The following is a 16,231-nucleotide window of genomic DNA, read 5'->3' on the forward strand; positions in this document are numbered from 1 at the left end:
ACTGGAGTAAGATGAAATCTCAGTGTTATTTTATTTGCATTCCTCTAATTGCTAGAGGTGTTGAATGATTTTTAAAATAATTATCAACATTTTGTATTTTTTTGAGAAGTGTCCATTTAGTTCCTTTGCCCATTTATTGATTGGGTTCTTTATTTTTGTGTGTGTTTGTTTTGAGTTCTCTCTGCATCCTGGATATTACCGTCCTACCTGGGGAGCAGGTGGCAAAGATTTTCTCCCATTCTCTAGGTTCTCTCTTCATACTCCTAATTGTTTCCTTTGTTGTGAAGCTTTTTAATTTGATGCCATTCCATTTATTGATTTTTTAATTTTGCTTCTTGTATTTTAGGAGTCTTAGGGAAATCAGTTCCTGAGCCAACATGGAGTGTTGGGCCTATATTTTCTTCTAGCAGATGCAGAGTTTCTGGTCTAATTCCTAGGAATTTGATCTACTTTGAGTTGTTTTGTACATAGTGAGAGATGGGTTAAATTTTAGTTTACTGCATATGGATTTCAAGTTCCAGCATCATTGTCAAAAAGGCTATCTTTTCTCTGGTTTTGCACGTTAGTATAAATGTATTTATGTGGATTTGTCTCCCTGTCTTCTATTCTATTCCATTGGTCTTCATTCCTGTTTTAGTGCCGATATCATGCTGTTTTTGTTACTGTAACTCTGTAGTGTAACTTTTTGGTCTTGTAAATGCGATGCCTTCTGCTTCACTTTTTTTGCTGAGGATTGTTTTTTGACTATTCTCAGTCTTATTTTCCCAAATGAATTTCATGACTTGCCTTTTCTATTTCCATGAAGAACATATTGGGATTTTGATGGGAGCTGCATTGAATCTGTATAGGGCTTTTGGTAGTACAGACACTTTAACAATATTAATCTGTCTATCCAAGAACATGGGAGAAATTTCTTCTAAGTTCTTCAATTTTTTTCTTTAGTGTTCTATAGTTACTTCACCTCTTTTGTTAGACTTATTCCCATGTATTTTATTATTTTTTGAAGCTACTGTGAATGGGAGTTTTCCTAATTTCTTTTTCAGCAACCTTTACTTTTATCATTGGAGTATAGGAATGCAATTGATTAATGGGCGTTGATTTTGTTACCTTCCTGCTTTTTTGCTGAATTTTAAGTTTTCTGATTTTTCTTTTGTCTTCTAAATATAGGAGCATGTCATCAAAAACAGATAGTTTGAGTTCTTCTTTTTCTATTTGTATTCCTTTTTCTTTTCTTGCCTAACTGCTCTGTCTGTAGTTTCAAGAACTATGTTGAATAGGAGTAGGGAAAGTGGGCATCCCTGACTTGTTCATATTTTTAGAGGAAATGCTTTTGTTTTTCTCCTTTCAGAATATGTTGGCATTGGGTTTGTCATATATTACCTTTAAATTATGGAGGTATCTGCCTTCTATCTCTAGTTTTCCTAATGTTTTAAACATGAATGGATGCTGTATTTTGTCAAATGCTTTTTCTACATTTACTGAGATAATTGTGTACTCCTTGTCTTTAAGTCTATTTATGTGGTGAGTCGAATTTATTTATTTCCATATGTTGAACTAGTCTTGTATTCCTGGAGTGAAATCCACTGGTGGTATACTGTCTTTTTAATGTGTTTTTGTAGGCAGTTTGCAATATCTTGAGAATTTTTGCATATATGTTTATCAAGAATATTTGTCTTAAATTTTCTTTCCTTGATGTGTCTTTGTCTGGTTTTGGTAAGAGGGTGATACTGGCTTTATAGAATGTGTTTGGAAGAGCTCACTCCTTTTCTATTTCGTGACATAATTACAGGATTGAAATTAGTTCTTCCTTAATAGTCATGGAAATTTGGCTGAGAATGCATCTGGTCCTGCACTTTTCTTCACTGGTAGGCTTTTGATGGTGTCTTCACTTTTGCTACTTGAAATTGATCTGTTTTAAGTTTTCTATTCCTTAGGTTAGGTCATATATTTCTAGGAATTTGTCCATGTCTTAAAAGATTTTCTAGGTTATTTAAGTATTAATTTTCAAACTAATTTCTAATCATCCTATGGATTTCAGTATCTGTGGTGATATATCCTTTTTCATCGTTGATTTTAATAATTTGAGGTTTTTCCCTCTTTCTTTTGGTTAATTTGTTTACTTGTTTTTTGTGTTTTTTTTTTTTTTTGGTGTATGTGTGTATGGGATTTTCATACATTCCCTGTATCATGTTAAGTTCATTTTAATGTTTGTGAGTATATCTGTTGGAAAAAGTCCCAGAAGCTTAAGTGCTAGGACAGAGTTTGTACATTTTTTTTTTTTGCTTATTTGTTTTTTTTTTTTTTTTGCCAAATTACCGTCAATATGGAATTGAGCCAAATTACACTGCCATCAATAATATATTAAAGTGCCTGTTTCTGTATGTCTTTATAACACAATAAATTTGTTAAAGTTTTGAACTTTTAAAGAAAAGTTTAATTGTTGCAAAACATGTTGTTAAAGTATAGTTCAGTTGATATTTATCAGATTATCTTCCTATATAGAACTGTTGAAAAACTGTTTACGATTTAATTATATCCTCTATCCCTTCTTCTGCTGTGTAATTGTTAAATTTTTCTTATTTGTTGAGGAGTGCTTCATATAGCACAGGAAAATTATATTATTACTACGTACTTTTCTCATTTTTATTACTTTTCTTGTTTGTCTTTTGTCCTCAATGATTTTTCCATTCAGAAATTTAATTTATATGTATTTGAATTTATCTATCTTTATTATGGCATCCACATTTTGAGTCAGTTCAAAATTTTTTCATTAGTTATAAAATAATTCTACTAAATGTTATTTTATTTCCCAGTATTATTTGTTCAGGAGAATTTTTGAGGAACTAACATGTTTCTGTAGTTCCCCAGTACCAGAAAAAAATATCTTGAAATTCATGAAATATTGGAGAAGATAAACAGAATTCTGGGGAAATGAACTTATTTAGACAGGATAGTCCTAGATCTTTTTGGAATAACTGACATTAAATATATGAGTAAAACCTAGCAATCAAAGGAAGATCAAACAAAATAGTGGACCTTGGTGAAAACATAATTAAAAGAACAGAAAATAACTCCCAGAACAGCCTATTGTATTAAAGAAGCAAACATAAAACAAACAAAAAAATAAATTTCTTAGAATTAAACTTTAGAAGTGGAAATTTCCCAGTACAGAGAAAAATTATACATGAATATTTCCCAAACCTTAAAAAAATCAGTCTTCAATTTGAACAGGCCCATTAATTGTTGAATTAAATATGAATTAAAATAAAAGCCCACACTTTTTCTCATGAAAGTTCTGAATAGAACATAAATCTAAAAGCTGCTGAAGAGAAAACAAAGCTACCAACAGTAACAAAAACAACCACATGATCTCTAATGGGTAAGCATGGAACTGCCCTTGAAATCCTAATTGATTGAAGATGACAATACAACAATTATCACCAAAACTGAAAAATTATACTGAACCTATGGATGAAATGAAACTATTATTTTTTATTGAAATAATTTCATAGGAAACCCAATCAAGTAAAAAATTGTTAGAACACTATACTGCCAAATAACCAGTTAAAAAGATAGCATAAAACAAGGTATGTTCCCAAAAGGAGATTGTCAGTTTTTCTAAGAACCATCAGAGAGTACATAAATCTTCCATGGAAACAAATTTAAAGCTTTTACTAGGTTATAAAATGTCTTAAATAGTAGGTGATGTTCAACCTCTTGAATTAACAGTGGGACATTCAGAGAATAACCTCAAAATTTCAACTAGATATTTTGAAACTTCCAAGATTTGCACTGGCTTAATTAATTATAGACAAATGGACCCAGAATGAGATTTTCAGAATAATTCTCTCTCATATATATAATTAATGTCTTCAATAATAAAACATATAAATAAAGAATGGAGATAAAATACATTAGAATCATTGCCAGTGGAGATAAAAGGGAATATTAGGGGAATGAGGATTAACCATTGTGTGACTACATCACAATTAATTCATCTGCTCTTGGACACTGGGTTGTTGTTACTTTAAGGGCTATTATTAATAAAGCTGGTGTTAATGTTCTTGTATACAACTTTGTGTCATTGTTTTTGAATAGTATCATTTTACATTACCATGAACAATACGTGAGAGTCCCAGTTTTTCCTCATCTTTGCTAAAACACAGTATTATCAATTCTTTTAATTTTAGCCACTTTGTATCACGTGAATGTTTACTTTGGGCTTAATGCCTTTTTCTCCTTTTAATGTGAAAATTTAGAAAAATTTTTAAAATATAAGCATATAATGCTTTACTTTCCCTTTTGTGCACTTTATCACCCCTAAAACTATGAAATGTTTTCCAGTTCAAAATATTTATGATTTCTTCACAATTTCTTCTTTAATCCTAAATTGAGAATTGTGTTTAATTTCCAAATATTTGGGGACTTTTCCAAACATCTATTGTTGATTTCTAGTTTGTTTTGTAATTTAAAAAATCCTCTATGATTTCATTTCTTTTAGATTTGTTGAGATTAGTTTTATATAGCATATAGTCTATTTAGGTGAATGTCCCATGAAGAATATAGTCTGCTGTTTTGGTATAGTTTTCTGTGTTAATTAGGTTCACTTAGTTGGTAGTAATGACCATGACTTTATTATATCCTTATTGATCTGGTACATCTATTCAGAACTCCTAGGAATAGACTTCTCTTTTCTTTTAGTTAAAGGAAACTCATTTAGTTACCTGCAACCTGAACCGATGCTGTCTCATTCCTTTCTTTTTTTTGGTGCTGGGTATCAAACTCAGGGCTTTGTGTAAGCAAGGCAAACACTCTACCAACTAAGCTGTATCCTAGCCCTTTCTTCCTGTCTTATGTCACTTTTCTATTTTTTCCTTTTGGAACAGGGGTATCTATTCTCTAAATGTCCCACTGTTAAATTTTGGAAGCACATAACTTGCTGGTTTCACAGGTTCACAGCTGGAGAGGAATTTGGATCAAGATGAACTGTAACTTGAATCTCACCCATTTTTTATTTTGATAATATTTAGATGAGACTTTTTCAGTTGATGCTAAATGAGTTAAGATTTGGAGGACTAGGCTGGGCGTAGTGATGCACACCTATATTCCCAGAGGTCAGGAGACTGAGGCAGCAGGATTGTGAGTTCAAAGCCAGCCTCAGCAACTTAGTAAGATCCTAGGAAACTCAGCAAGACCCTGTCTCTAAATAAAATGCAAAAAAGGCCTAGGCACATGGGCTAGTGATTAAGTGCCCCTTGGTTCAATCTCTAGTACCAAAATGGGGAAAAAAAAATATCCAGAGGACTGTTGGGATGGAATTATTTTTCACATGAAAGGAAAATGAACTGGGAGAGGGGGCAGGTGGAGAGCTCTTTACTGAATGTGTTTCCCTCAAATTCACATTTGGAAACCTAATCCTCAATAGGGTGATAGTATTTACAGGTGGAACCTTTGGGAGGTCCTTAAATCATGAGAGTGACCCCTCAGGAATGAGATTAATACACTTCTAAAATGGGCTGCACTTTGCCCCCACTTCTTCCATGTGACATGCCAGAGACAATATAGCCATCTGGAAATGAAAAAGTAGACCTTCACCAGATAAAGGATTTGCCAAGACTGTGATCTAGGAATTTCCAGCTCTGTGAGAATAAAATTTATAAACCATCTACTTATAAATGTGTTTTTAAGGAAACACTTTTAAGCATGAAGTGAAAACACAGAGAAGGCAGCTAGAGTAAAAAAGGCATTATCTTGAAATGGTGGCAACAGTTAAGACCTGCCAAAGAAAAGAAAAAAGGCCAACATAGAATTTTATGACCGTGAAAATATCATTAAAAAGTGATAATGTATGTTTCTGAAAAATAAAAACAAAAAATTTGCTGACAGCAAATCAAGTAGAGAATTTGAAGGAAGTAGCTAAAAATAGTGAAAAAGGATAAATACATAAAACATGTTGATGGTAAAAACCATAATGGTAATATATTATGGGGTTGTAAAGATGTGTACAATTAAAATGCCTAATGATGATAACACAAAAGTAAACAGGAAAGCAAATGAATTTCTAATGTCCCAATGTTTTCATGGAAATGGTAAAAGGAATGATTTATATTCTACTGTAAAACTAAGAGGTTAAGAATACATATTGTCATATCTAGGCAAAACACTAAAAAAAAGTGAATAGTGAATTCATAAATACAGGTTAATAGAGGAGGGAAATATATTTGCTTAATCCTAAATAAAGCAAGATGTAAGAATCAATGAAATATAAAACATATAAACAATATAGAAAGTCAGTGAGCCCCATTGTAGACCCTTTGGAAAAGTAAATAAACTTGATAAAACCCTACTGAAATTCCTGAAAAACCATCCATGTTTGACACTTAATAATACATTAATGCAATTTACCTCATTAATAGGTTAAGAGAGAAAAGCCATGTAGTCATTTTGAGTTGTTCAGAAAAAGCACGATTAAATTCAATATTAATATATATATTTAGGGCTGGGGCTATAGCTCAGTGGCAGAGCGCTTGCCTAGCATATGTGAGGAACTGGGTTTGATCCTCAGCACCACAATAAAAATAAATGAATAAAATAAAGGTATTGTGTTCATATACAACTACAAAAACATTAAGAATATATATTTATATATATATTTTGAAAGTTCTTTTGGCCAGCCAAGAATATATTCTCATAAAGAACATTATCAAAGTTCTGTAGTCCACATCACTATTAATTTTGATAAATGAATATTCCTGTTATAATCAGAAGTAAAATATCTTTTTTGATCATTAATGAACTGGCTAGTCCATCTGGTACGATTGGAATCCCCCAAATAATAAAAGTAGTAGGATTGAATGAAAGAAATTAAGCTGTTATATATAATATAACATGTTTTGATAACAGGAGACTAAAAGAAGTTATAAATATATTATTAGAATAAAGCGTAACACAGCTGTGGAATGTTTAATATAAAAATCCATTGTATTTTGAAATCCATTTTGTAGTTGAAACAGTAAAATCTGAAATTAGGAAAAAAAACATTTTTAAGGCTTTTACAGAAGACAATTACAGAGTTTGAAAGAAAATAAATAGGACCTAAATGAGTGAAGATAAATGCAAATTGTAGATTCTTTTCTCTTTATGGAGATAAGATGGGAGAAAGGCCCATTTTCATGGACATTGCTTTTCATTTTGACAAGTAGAAAAAGGGTTGGTCACACCTTACCAGATTAATGGCTGGTTCTTCATTTGCTTCTCTCACTTATTCTATGTCATTTTAAAGCTTTCTCCCAGGTGACATAAGCACAACTTTTGTTAGTTATCCAGATACTGTATTACAATTGTTAACTATCTAGCATGTAGTTTTGAAGCAAAATCTTCTCAATTATTTATTTCCTTACAGACTTTGCCTTCAAAAGAAACATTTTTAAACACTACACAAATGTCTTGCCTACAATCAACTTCAGCTTGGAGTAACTGTGAACATAATTCAAAATCTCAGATATTAAGAGAGCATGTTTCAGAGTTAGATTCTTCTTTCCATTCTGTTCTATCATTACCATCAGGTAAGCCGCCTCATAAACATTGTGTAAGTATCTCTGAATATTTCCTATGATAAAATCTAATAAATATGGGGAAAGATAAAATTTTATCCATTATTTGGTCACTAGAACTAAACAATTCTTATATAGGAATTTAATCTAGTCACATGAGGAGTTAATGTCCTGTGAAAATTGATAAATTCCATATAAACCAATTTACCTTGGGTCAATAATTAGCTTTTAATCTTCTTTGGTAATTTTTGAGCATTTTATTGGTAATATGGCAGTTGTTAAAATGTTTCTCAGAACTAATCTAGTATTTTTCTAATTTGCTATTTTAATGGAGTTTTCCCTATCATAACTTAATATTCATTACATAATATCATAACATAATATTCTTCCATTTATAACTTACATTGAATTTCTTCAAGTCGCATGAAATCTGATCATCCACAGGTCTACTTTTGAACCTTGGGTAGATCTATAATCTATGATTGAATAAATAAGGCACACATATCTCTGTATCCTTAAGGTGGTTTTAGATTTTCATTTCTTAAAATCTTTCTGGAACCTCCTTGGTTTTGTCTATATTGGATCCAAAGTAAATATTTCATGCCAAAAGGAAACATTTCTTACATTTGTTATCTCAGGTTCTTCTCTTTATTGGGGAATTTATGAACTGGGCTTTGTTTCCTTTTAAATTTGTGGAAATAACCATATTTTAAGTTTTCAAAATCTGCTTAAAGTCTGAAAACATTACTTTTTATAATTTGCTCTTTATACACATTTCCCTGCCCTTATCCATATTAAAGTGGCATCTTAGCTATGCCATTCTTTTCCCAACAGGAATTATTTTAGTCCATCTTTGAGAAAACCTTCATAGTAGGAAGAAATAATATAACAATAACAATGCAGCTAACATTTGGTTTTAGCATACACTGGGCCCTGTGTATATTATGTATATTACATTTTGTTGCTTTATTCTCACAACCCTGTGAGAATAGATACTACCATCCTTTTCATCTTACAGGTGAGAAAATTAAGCTTAAATATGTATCTATCATTATGCAGCTAGCAAATGGTGGAACTAGTTCATCTGAGATAGTCATTCTCCAGAACCATGCTCCTAATCACTGTTCTTTACTCTTTTATTAGCAAGTTCACTTCTCTGTTGAAATAACCTTGAAAGCTAGTATAAGATATCCTTCGGGTCTATAAAAAATTCCCGACTAACATAAGATTAGTTTCCTTACCAATTTACTAGGTAGGGTTATTCATTCCTCCCTGCACTCATGAGTATAAATACAAATAAATCCATCAGGGAACTTTTATTCTAGTTAAAGACAACTGAAATGTAAAGTAGTAAGTAAAATATTGTGTTACAAAATATTTGGGTAAAAGGCCAGAGGTCACAAGGCAAGTACTAAGAAAGGTACATAGGTAGAATCTAGGGATCTTCTCAGGTTAAATCATGTTTTCCTACAATTCACTGGTAGAATAGGTGATATTCTCTTTCTAGATAGTTATGTTTAGGCAACTGGAAAGTACCAGAACGCTGAAATATATAAGGAGCATTTTAAGTGAAAACATTTATATTCTCATTTTAGTCATCTGTTGTTTGGGACAAATTCCATGACATTTGTGAACAATTGTTTTCAGGAAGAGATACACCTTCTCTTCTGAGGAAGAGATACACCTTCTCTTCGTTTAAAATCCAGAAACTTCCTGGGTCTACCATAATATATAGCAAGTTTTCTTAAAAAATGAAAGTTTTTCTTCTTTCAGTAGCAAAACTTTCATCAACTGCTTTATGAACTATTTTTTATTTGCGTCTCAGGAAAAAGTTTACAGTCTCTCTAAATAATAGAAACATGAATACCTTTGAAAGATGGTTTTTACATTCTTTTACAATTTAATTTAAAAAATTAAACTTTAATACACATAAAGCACATCTTTTTTATTATTTGGCTCCTCTTTGTGAAAGTATAAAATGAATTTCTCTTAAGTCCCTGAAGGAAGACAGTTTATCAGTAGGTTTTAATCTTTGTAAACATAGATTCATTTAATACTAGTAGACTAAGGGAATGTGAAGTTTGATGTTTTCATAAAAGGCTACATCTGAATTATAGCAATGTTCTCCCAAGTAATTAAAAACTACGATCTCTTTTGGAATCCTCATTATTTCAATTACAGTTTGTGGGGTTGAGAAGAAATTGAATCTGTCAGTCAGGTTTTGCTGTAGATTTTCTTGGGTGCATTTGTTTTCATTATATATGAGCAATATTCATTAATATTAATAAATGCTATATTTCTTACCTACTATTTTAGGAAGTTCACAAATCTATCCCAATCAATAATTTCTAAAATATTGTTAAAAATATACCTTGAAAGGATTTTGCCACTTCTGATAGTTCTCATTTTTCAAACTTTTGCATATTTTTCTAAATGCATGTGCTATTAACTAGTCATAAAGAGTGGTGTTCACTAAAAGTACTTTATTTTTCCAGATGTGCCTCTTCATTTTCATTTTGAAACATTATTTAAAAAGAATGAAATAAAAGGAGATCTTGCTGAAAATAAAACTGTGGGCGACTGTATCATGTCACCATCACCTGGTATGTCATATTTACAAATCTTGTACTTTCTATTCCTTTTTACCTCCTTATGCCTGTTATTTTTGCAGCCTAATAAAATTTAACAAAAGAATGAATGTAAATCCTTAATTTTTAATATTCACTTTTCACAAATCACACAAACAAAAAGAAAATACATAGCAGCTATATAGTATGACTGGAGGTACCCTGGGTTTCATTCCCAGCACCAGAAAAGGAAAAAAAAAAAAAAAGGAAAAGGAAAGATACATAAGAATCATTGAACAAGAAATGTGTGATAACTATTAAATGAAAATTATGAATTATTAATAATTTAAATAAAAATATTTAACCAGCATTCCTATATGGTAAAACTAACAAGCATTTCAGTTTTATTACTTCCTGTTTAATGCAATGTAACCTGACATTCTAATTGATTTAATAACTTAAAATAATCCCACGATTCACTGGGTAGAATAAGCAGAGCAAAGTATAAAAGGAATTGCTGGAAATTTTCAGAAAATCTCTACTGCAATCACATATAAAGGCATGCCCAAAAAAAAGCCTATAATAATTAATTAGCATAGATTTTATTTTGCTTATATTTATGAAAACAAATTCATAAGGCAGACAACACAGTTTGTATTTTATGTTCAGGATATCAATAGGAAAATGAAGAACCATTCAGTAAACAGTATATTAGTCTTTGATTAAATATTTTTTACACATTGTTTTCACTTGAATCAGAATAAATTTTAATTCACTCGAAGAATTTTTAAAGATTAAAATTACATAAAAAATACTTAAATTATACTCAGAGCTGGGGTTGTGACTCAGTGTTATAGTGCCCTTGCCTAGCTTGCGTGAGGCACTGGGATCGATTCTCAGCACCACATACAAATAAATAAAATAAAGGTCCATCAACTATATATATATATAAAATAAATAAATAAGTTATACTGAAATAATTATGAGTGCTCCAAAAGGGTGTGAAAGTTTTAGCTATGTTTGGAAGCAATTACAAGAAAGAAAAACATCAATATGGTGTGACTATCTGCAAAGTTAAAATCTTAATTTACCTCAGTTTGTATGACTTTTGATGTTATCTGCAGACAAAATAATTATTTACCTCAAAAACTCAAGAGCCAAATGGATGCCAAATTCCAAATTAATGGAGTTTTACTATTAAAATCAGCAGCTTTTATAAATACCAATAACTAGATAAAATATGTAAAGGAATAAAGTATTCTAAGCATGTGACAATGAAAATATATCTCTGACTAAACTTAAGAACCTACATAAAGAAAAGGGTTAGAGGATTTTTCTACATGGAAATATCCCATTCTTACTGGAAGACAGTGCTATAAACTTAAGGTGTCAGTTTTCCCAAAATTAACTTATACACAGAATGTAATTCTAATAAGAACCACAGAGGTATTCTTTTTGAATAAAATTATTCTGAACTTTATCTCAGAAAACGTTGAAGAACAGCCAATAAAATTCTTTTAAAGATTAAGGGGCTGGGGTGGTGGCTTGGTGGAAGAGTGCTCGCCTAGCATGCATGAAGCACTGGGTTCGATCCTCAGCACCACATAAAAATAGATTGTATCAACCTAAAACTGAAAAAATGTTAAAAAAAAGATTAAATGGAGAATGTGTCAGATATCACAATGTATAATAAAGTTCTAATCATTAAAATTTGCTGATATTAATGAAAGCCAGATCAAGGGAACTAAATAAAAAGTCTACAGACAGACCCAAAGGTTGAATATATGATAAAAAGTGGTATTTATCTATCAGTGTGAAAAGGGTGGCTCAGTTAATTGAATACTGACAAAAACAAATTCCTATGATGCATTCTTTGTATGGCAGCACTAGTGGAAGAACTTTGTATTAGTTAATTCTTTGAATCCATGGGGTAGATGTTATTATCCTTAAATATCCTGTCCCAAATTGCAGTTGAGTAGTGGCAGAGCTGAAACTCAAACCCAATCATTCTGGCTCAAAGTCCATGCTCTATTTAAACAACCAACTCTCACACATAATCTGTGGCATCAAATAACTCATTAAATGAGATTGATACCTCATACAGCACATCAAGTTTAGACGAACAATGAAAATACATTTGAGATGGATTAAATGTTAAAAATGATGTCTTTTTCAAGAATCAGAAGAAAAACTAGGTATGTTTGGTGATAACTGTAACAGAAATGAAAATGACAATAGCCAACATCTACTGAAAACTTCTGTCAAGTCACTGAATGTTTACTTTTTGTCCATTATATTGATACTACAGTAAAAACAGCACTCTCAGATAACAATAAGAATTGAGACACAGGCCTTTTGGAAAAGCACTGTGAGATGCATTAGAAGGTCTTTAAACTATATATATTTTTATAAGTTGAGTGTGCGGGGAAAAAAGAAAAAATGTCCTTTTTACTTTTATACCTGCTCAAAATAAGTATTTACTGAACTTAATGCCAACTTTGTATTCTGAACAGTTATTCCATTTCCAAGAATGTGGTCTAATCCTAAAGATGAAACCTTTATCCACAAATATATTTATCTGAGCATTTTTTTGTGATAATGAAAACCAGCAACAACTTGAAGAAGGATACAGTAACCTGTATACTATAGTAGAATATGCAAACTTAAAAATATCTTTAAAAAAAGTGTTTATTCTTCCATCAACCAATTGTGATATGTGGGCCTTGTTGGGGTTCTGAACAAAGCAGATCTATACAGACACACATTCATGCTCTTTTAAAACAATTTGAAAAATAAGAACACTGATGGAGATATTAATGAATTATTGTTAGTTCTGTCATATGTAATAATGCACAATTTGTTAGAAATTCATGCTGACATATTTGATGAAATTATAGCAAAGAAGTTGTAGAGAGAGAGATGAAACAGGATTGGTAAAGCTGAGTGAAGAGTACATGGGAATAATTCATTATTCTAGTCTCCTTTTGTGTATGTTTAAAATTTTTCCACAATAAAAAAGGGGGAAAAATGCACCAAAGGCAAGGAACAATCGCCTACACTTAGAAAAAAAAGACTAAAGAAATACTAGAAAGTATAGGTTATGTTCAGGTACTTTTTCATGACATAATTCTACTTATTGGTAACTATACATTTTTCAAAAAGAAAAACAAATATGTGGATATTTCAAGAATTTCCATAATAGCAATAATTCAATGATGATGATGACAGTAGTTACAACTGTATATCCAAAAACTAATTCCTCTAATCAGAGGAATGTTAGGCAACCATTTGAAGAAATAAACAATAAGTTACAAGATAAAACATAACATTATACATTATCCTAACTAAATTATGATTATACAAAATGAAAGTATATGATGTTAGAGATCATGATTACAGTTCTTCTAAAGTTACTGTACTGTTTATCTGACTGAAATAAGGCACTGTAAATATTAGGCACAGAATTAACAGTAAATGTATTGACTGTAATGACAACATATCACATGTAATAAAAAAATAAGGATAGAAATACACTTTTTGAATGCCTTGGTAATATTATACAAATCAATGAAGTATTCTTTTGCATACAAATCTTTCATTCCCTATACTCTCATTCCCTACCATACCTACTCCAAATAATTAAGCATTAATGAGGCTTCATCCTATATATCTTTAATAAAGTAGCTGCTCATTAATTTCTTTTACTATTAGTTATTTCTATAAAATTAAGTAAAACTACAGAGTTCAACATTCCTTGAGCACCTCTTCTGTGCCAGGCAGATTATGATAAGAATAAAAGGTGAATCACAGGAGATCAAAGAAATTATAATGCAACAGGGGAAAGTAGACATGAATAACTATTATAGTATGTGTTGAACGCATATGGCAACAAGATTCTATATATTAAAAAAAAAAAAAAAAGGAGGGCAGAGGGCTTAGCTCAGTGATAGAGCACTTGCTTAGCACATGCAAGACCCTGGATTCAATCTCCAGTACCACAATGGGGAAAAATAGTGGGGGAGTAGATAGCTTAGCACAAGCCAAGACAGAGGTAAAGGGGAATAAGATAAAGAAAGGCAGGAAGGAACTCCCAAGACAAAAGGTGATGCCAAGTGCCATCTTGGAAACTAGAAGGATGAAATGTTCCAAATCAATGCTTCTCAAAAGTTAATGTGCAAACATTCCTCGAAGGATACTGTTAGAATGCAGCTTCTGCACTTTAACAAGATCCCAAATGTCTAATGTTGGCCATACTGTATAACAAGGCTTTAAATAATGGAAACCAGCATGCATCATAAAAACTTAGAACAGTGTGATATGTTACAAATAGCTTAGTATTCCTGCAGAGGAAATTGTGTGAAGGTAAGCAGACAGATTTTTGTTTTTACTATATGGCACTGCTGACTTCAGGCAACAAGGACATATGCACAAGTCAGAGTGCAGAGTTGAAAAGTAATACAATCAGTTTCATGAGGAAATATAACACAATCAGTTCAAGAGGCTGTAGTTACCAGAATATTCAAGGATATGAAAGAAAAGAAAGACAGCAGAACCATTTAAGACATGAGACTTTGAAGAGAAGAGACTGAACACAATGAGCGACTGGAATTTTCTACAAAGAACAAGTTATTATAGGGATAACTGGTAAAAATTGATTAAGGTATATAAATTAGCTAGTGGTATTCATTTCTTGATTTTTGACATATTTAACTATATAAAATGATGCCTTTATTTTTGAGAAGTACACACTGATATATTAAGGGGTAAAGCAGCATTCATGTCAGAAACAATGAGTTCTAAGAGGTAAAGCAAATTATGATAAAATGTTAACATCTGGGCAATCTAGGTCAATGATATATGGAAACACTGCAATAGTTCAGCTTTTTTTCTAAGTTTGACTATATCAAAATTAAATGTTATTAAAGTGGATAGAAGAGGAGAAACAATAGACCCTAATCCACAATTAATCCAGAAACAGAGTTCAACCATCTTAACCCCTATTTCCTCCCATATGAACTAACCAAGTTGTCAATAAACTTATAAACTTGTTTCAAATCTTCCTATCTGCATTTCAACCACATTCAGATCAACATAATTTCTTACCTGTATTGCTGAAAGCAGCTCATTTTCATTTAGTTTCAATCACTTTAGACAGTGATCTTTTCAAAATGCAAATCTGAAATCCTCACCGGGGCCTTTTAAGGGAATATTATTCCCCTAAAGTGGTATTTAATTAGGCTACTGGCTCCTGTTTCTTGAGGGGGCAGGGGATAGGGGATTGAACTCAGAGGCACTTGACCACCACCGAGCCACACCTCCAGTCCTATTTTGTATTGGAGACAGGTTCTCACTGAGTTGCTTAGCAGGTCGCTTTTTGCTGAGGCTGGCTTTGAACTCACTATCTTCCTGTCTCAGCCTCCCAAGTGCTGGGATTACACATGTGATGCTACCACCAGGACACCTGGCTTTTTCTTCACCATACTTCCTTTACATACCTGCTGCTATCCAGCTCCCAGATTTGTCTTGCTCCCTTGGACATTTGCCCAAGCTATTTTCCTTCTTTCCCTTGCTGTCAGCTATTTCTGATAATATATGAAATATCTTCATCTGTGAGTAAAAAGATAGCAAAGGGTGAACTCTTAGATTTGCTAAAAATACTCCACCAAAACGAAATTACAAGCTCCACAACTGAGCTACACTCCCAGCCCTCTAGTTACCCTTTTCTAATGAGTGTAGGATTAATACTGTTTATTAGTCTGTTTAACATTTTCTTTTATTCTCTTTTTTGAATGGTGGAAAATCTTAAGAGGCCATCTTAAAATTCTGCCCACCATTTCTTACCCTGGACTGTCATTGATTTACAATTAATTTAGGTATGGCAAATAGATTCCTCTTTCTTTGTGGTAATATTAACTCTTGTCTTGTAACTTTCAGGGTATTCTCACCTATGATATCCTGTTTGATTTTTATTTCCTGACAAGTGAGTTCTTTGAAATATTAGGGTTGATTCTAGAAACATTTTTACTATCATTTCAAATATTATCTTCCCACACATTTTCTCTCCTGTTAAACACTCTTTTTCTTCATATTCATCATTGTTCCTTTCACTTG

At 31.8% G+C, this 16,231-nt stretch overlaps 1 protein-coding gene across 9 annotated transcripts in view; it reads left to right on the plus strand.

Annotated features, from left to right (window-relative positions):
• The window catches only part of Kansl1l (KAT8 regulatory NSL complex subunit 1 like), a 155,483-nt gene that overhangs the window by 125,850 nt on the left and 13,402 nt on the right, over window positions 1–16,231 (plus strand). For all 9 annotated transcript variants that reach the window (XM_076866799.2, XM_076866806.2, XM_076866805.2 and 6 more), the window contains 2 exons: window positions 7,403–7,565; window positions 10,049–10,156. In XM_076866799.2, the coding sequence (XP_076722914.2) occupies window positions 7,403–7,565; window positions 10,049–10,156 (271 nt within the window). The remainder of the gene's footprint in view (window positions 1–7,402; window positions 7,566–10,048; window positions 10,157–16,231) is intronic.

Source organism: Callospermophilus lateralis, chromosome 9, assembly GCF_048772815.1.
Source record: "Callospermophilus lateralis isolate mCalLat2 chromosome 9, mCalLat2.hap1, whole genome shotgun sequence".
Taxonomy (NCBI): Eukaryota; Metazoa; Chordata; class Mammalia; order Rodentia; family Sciuridae; genus Callospermophilus; species Callospermophilus lateralis.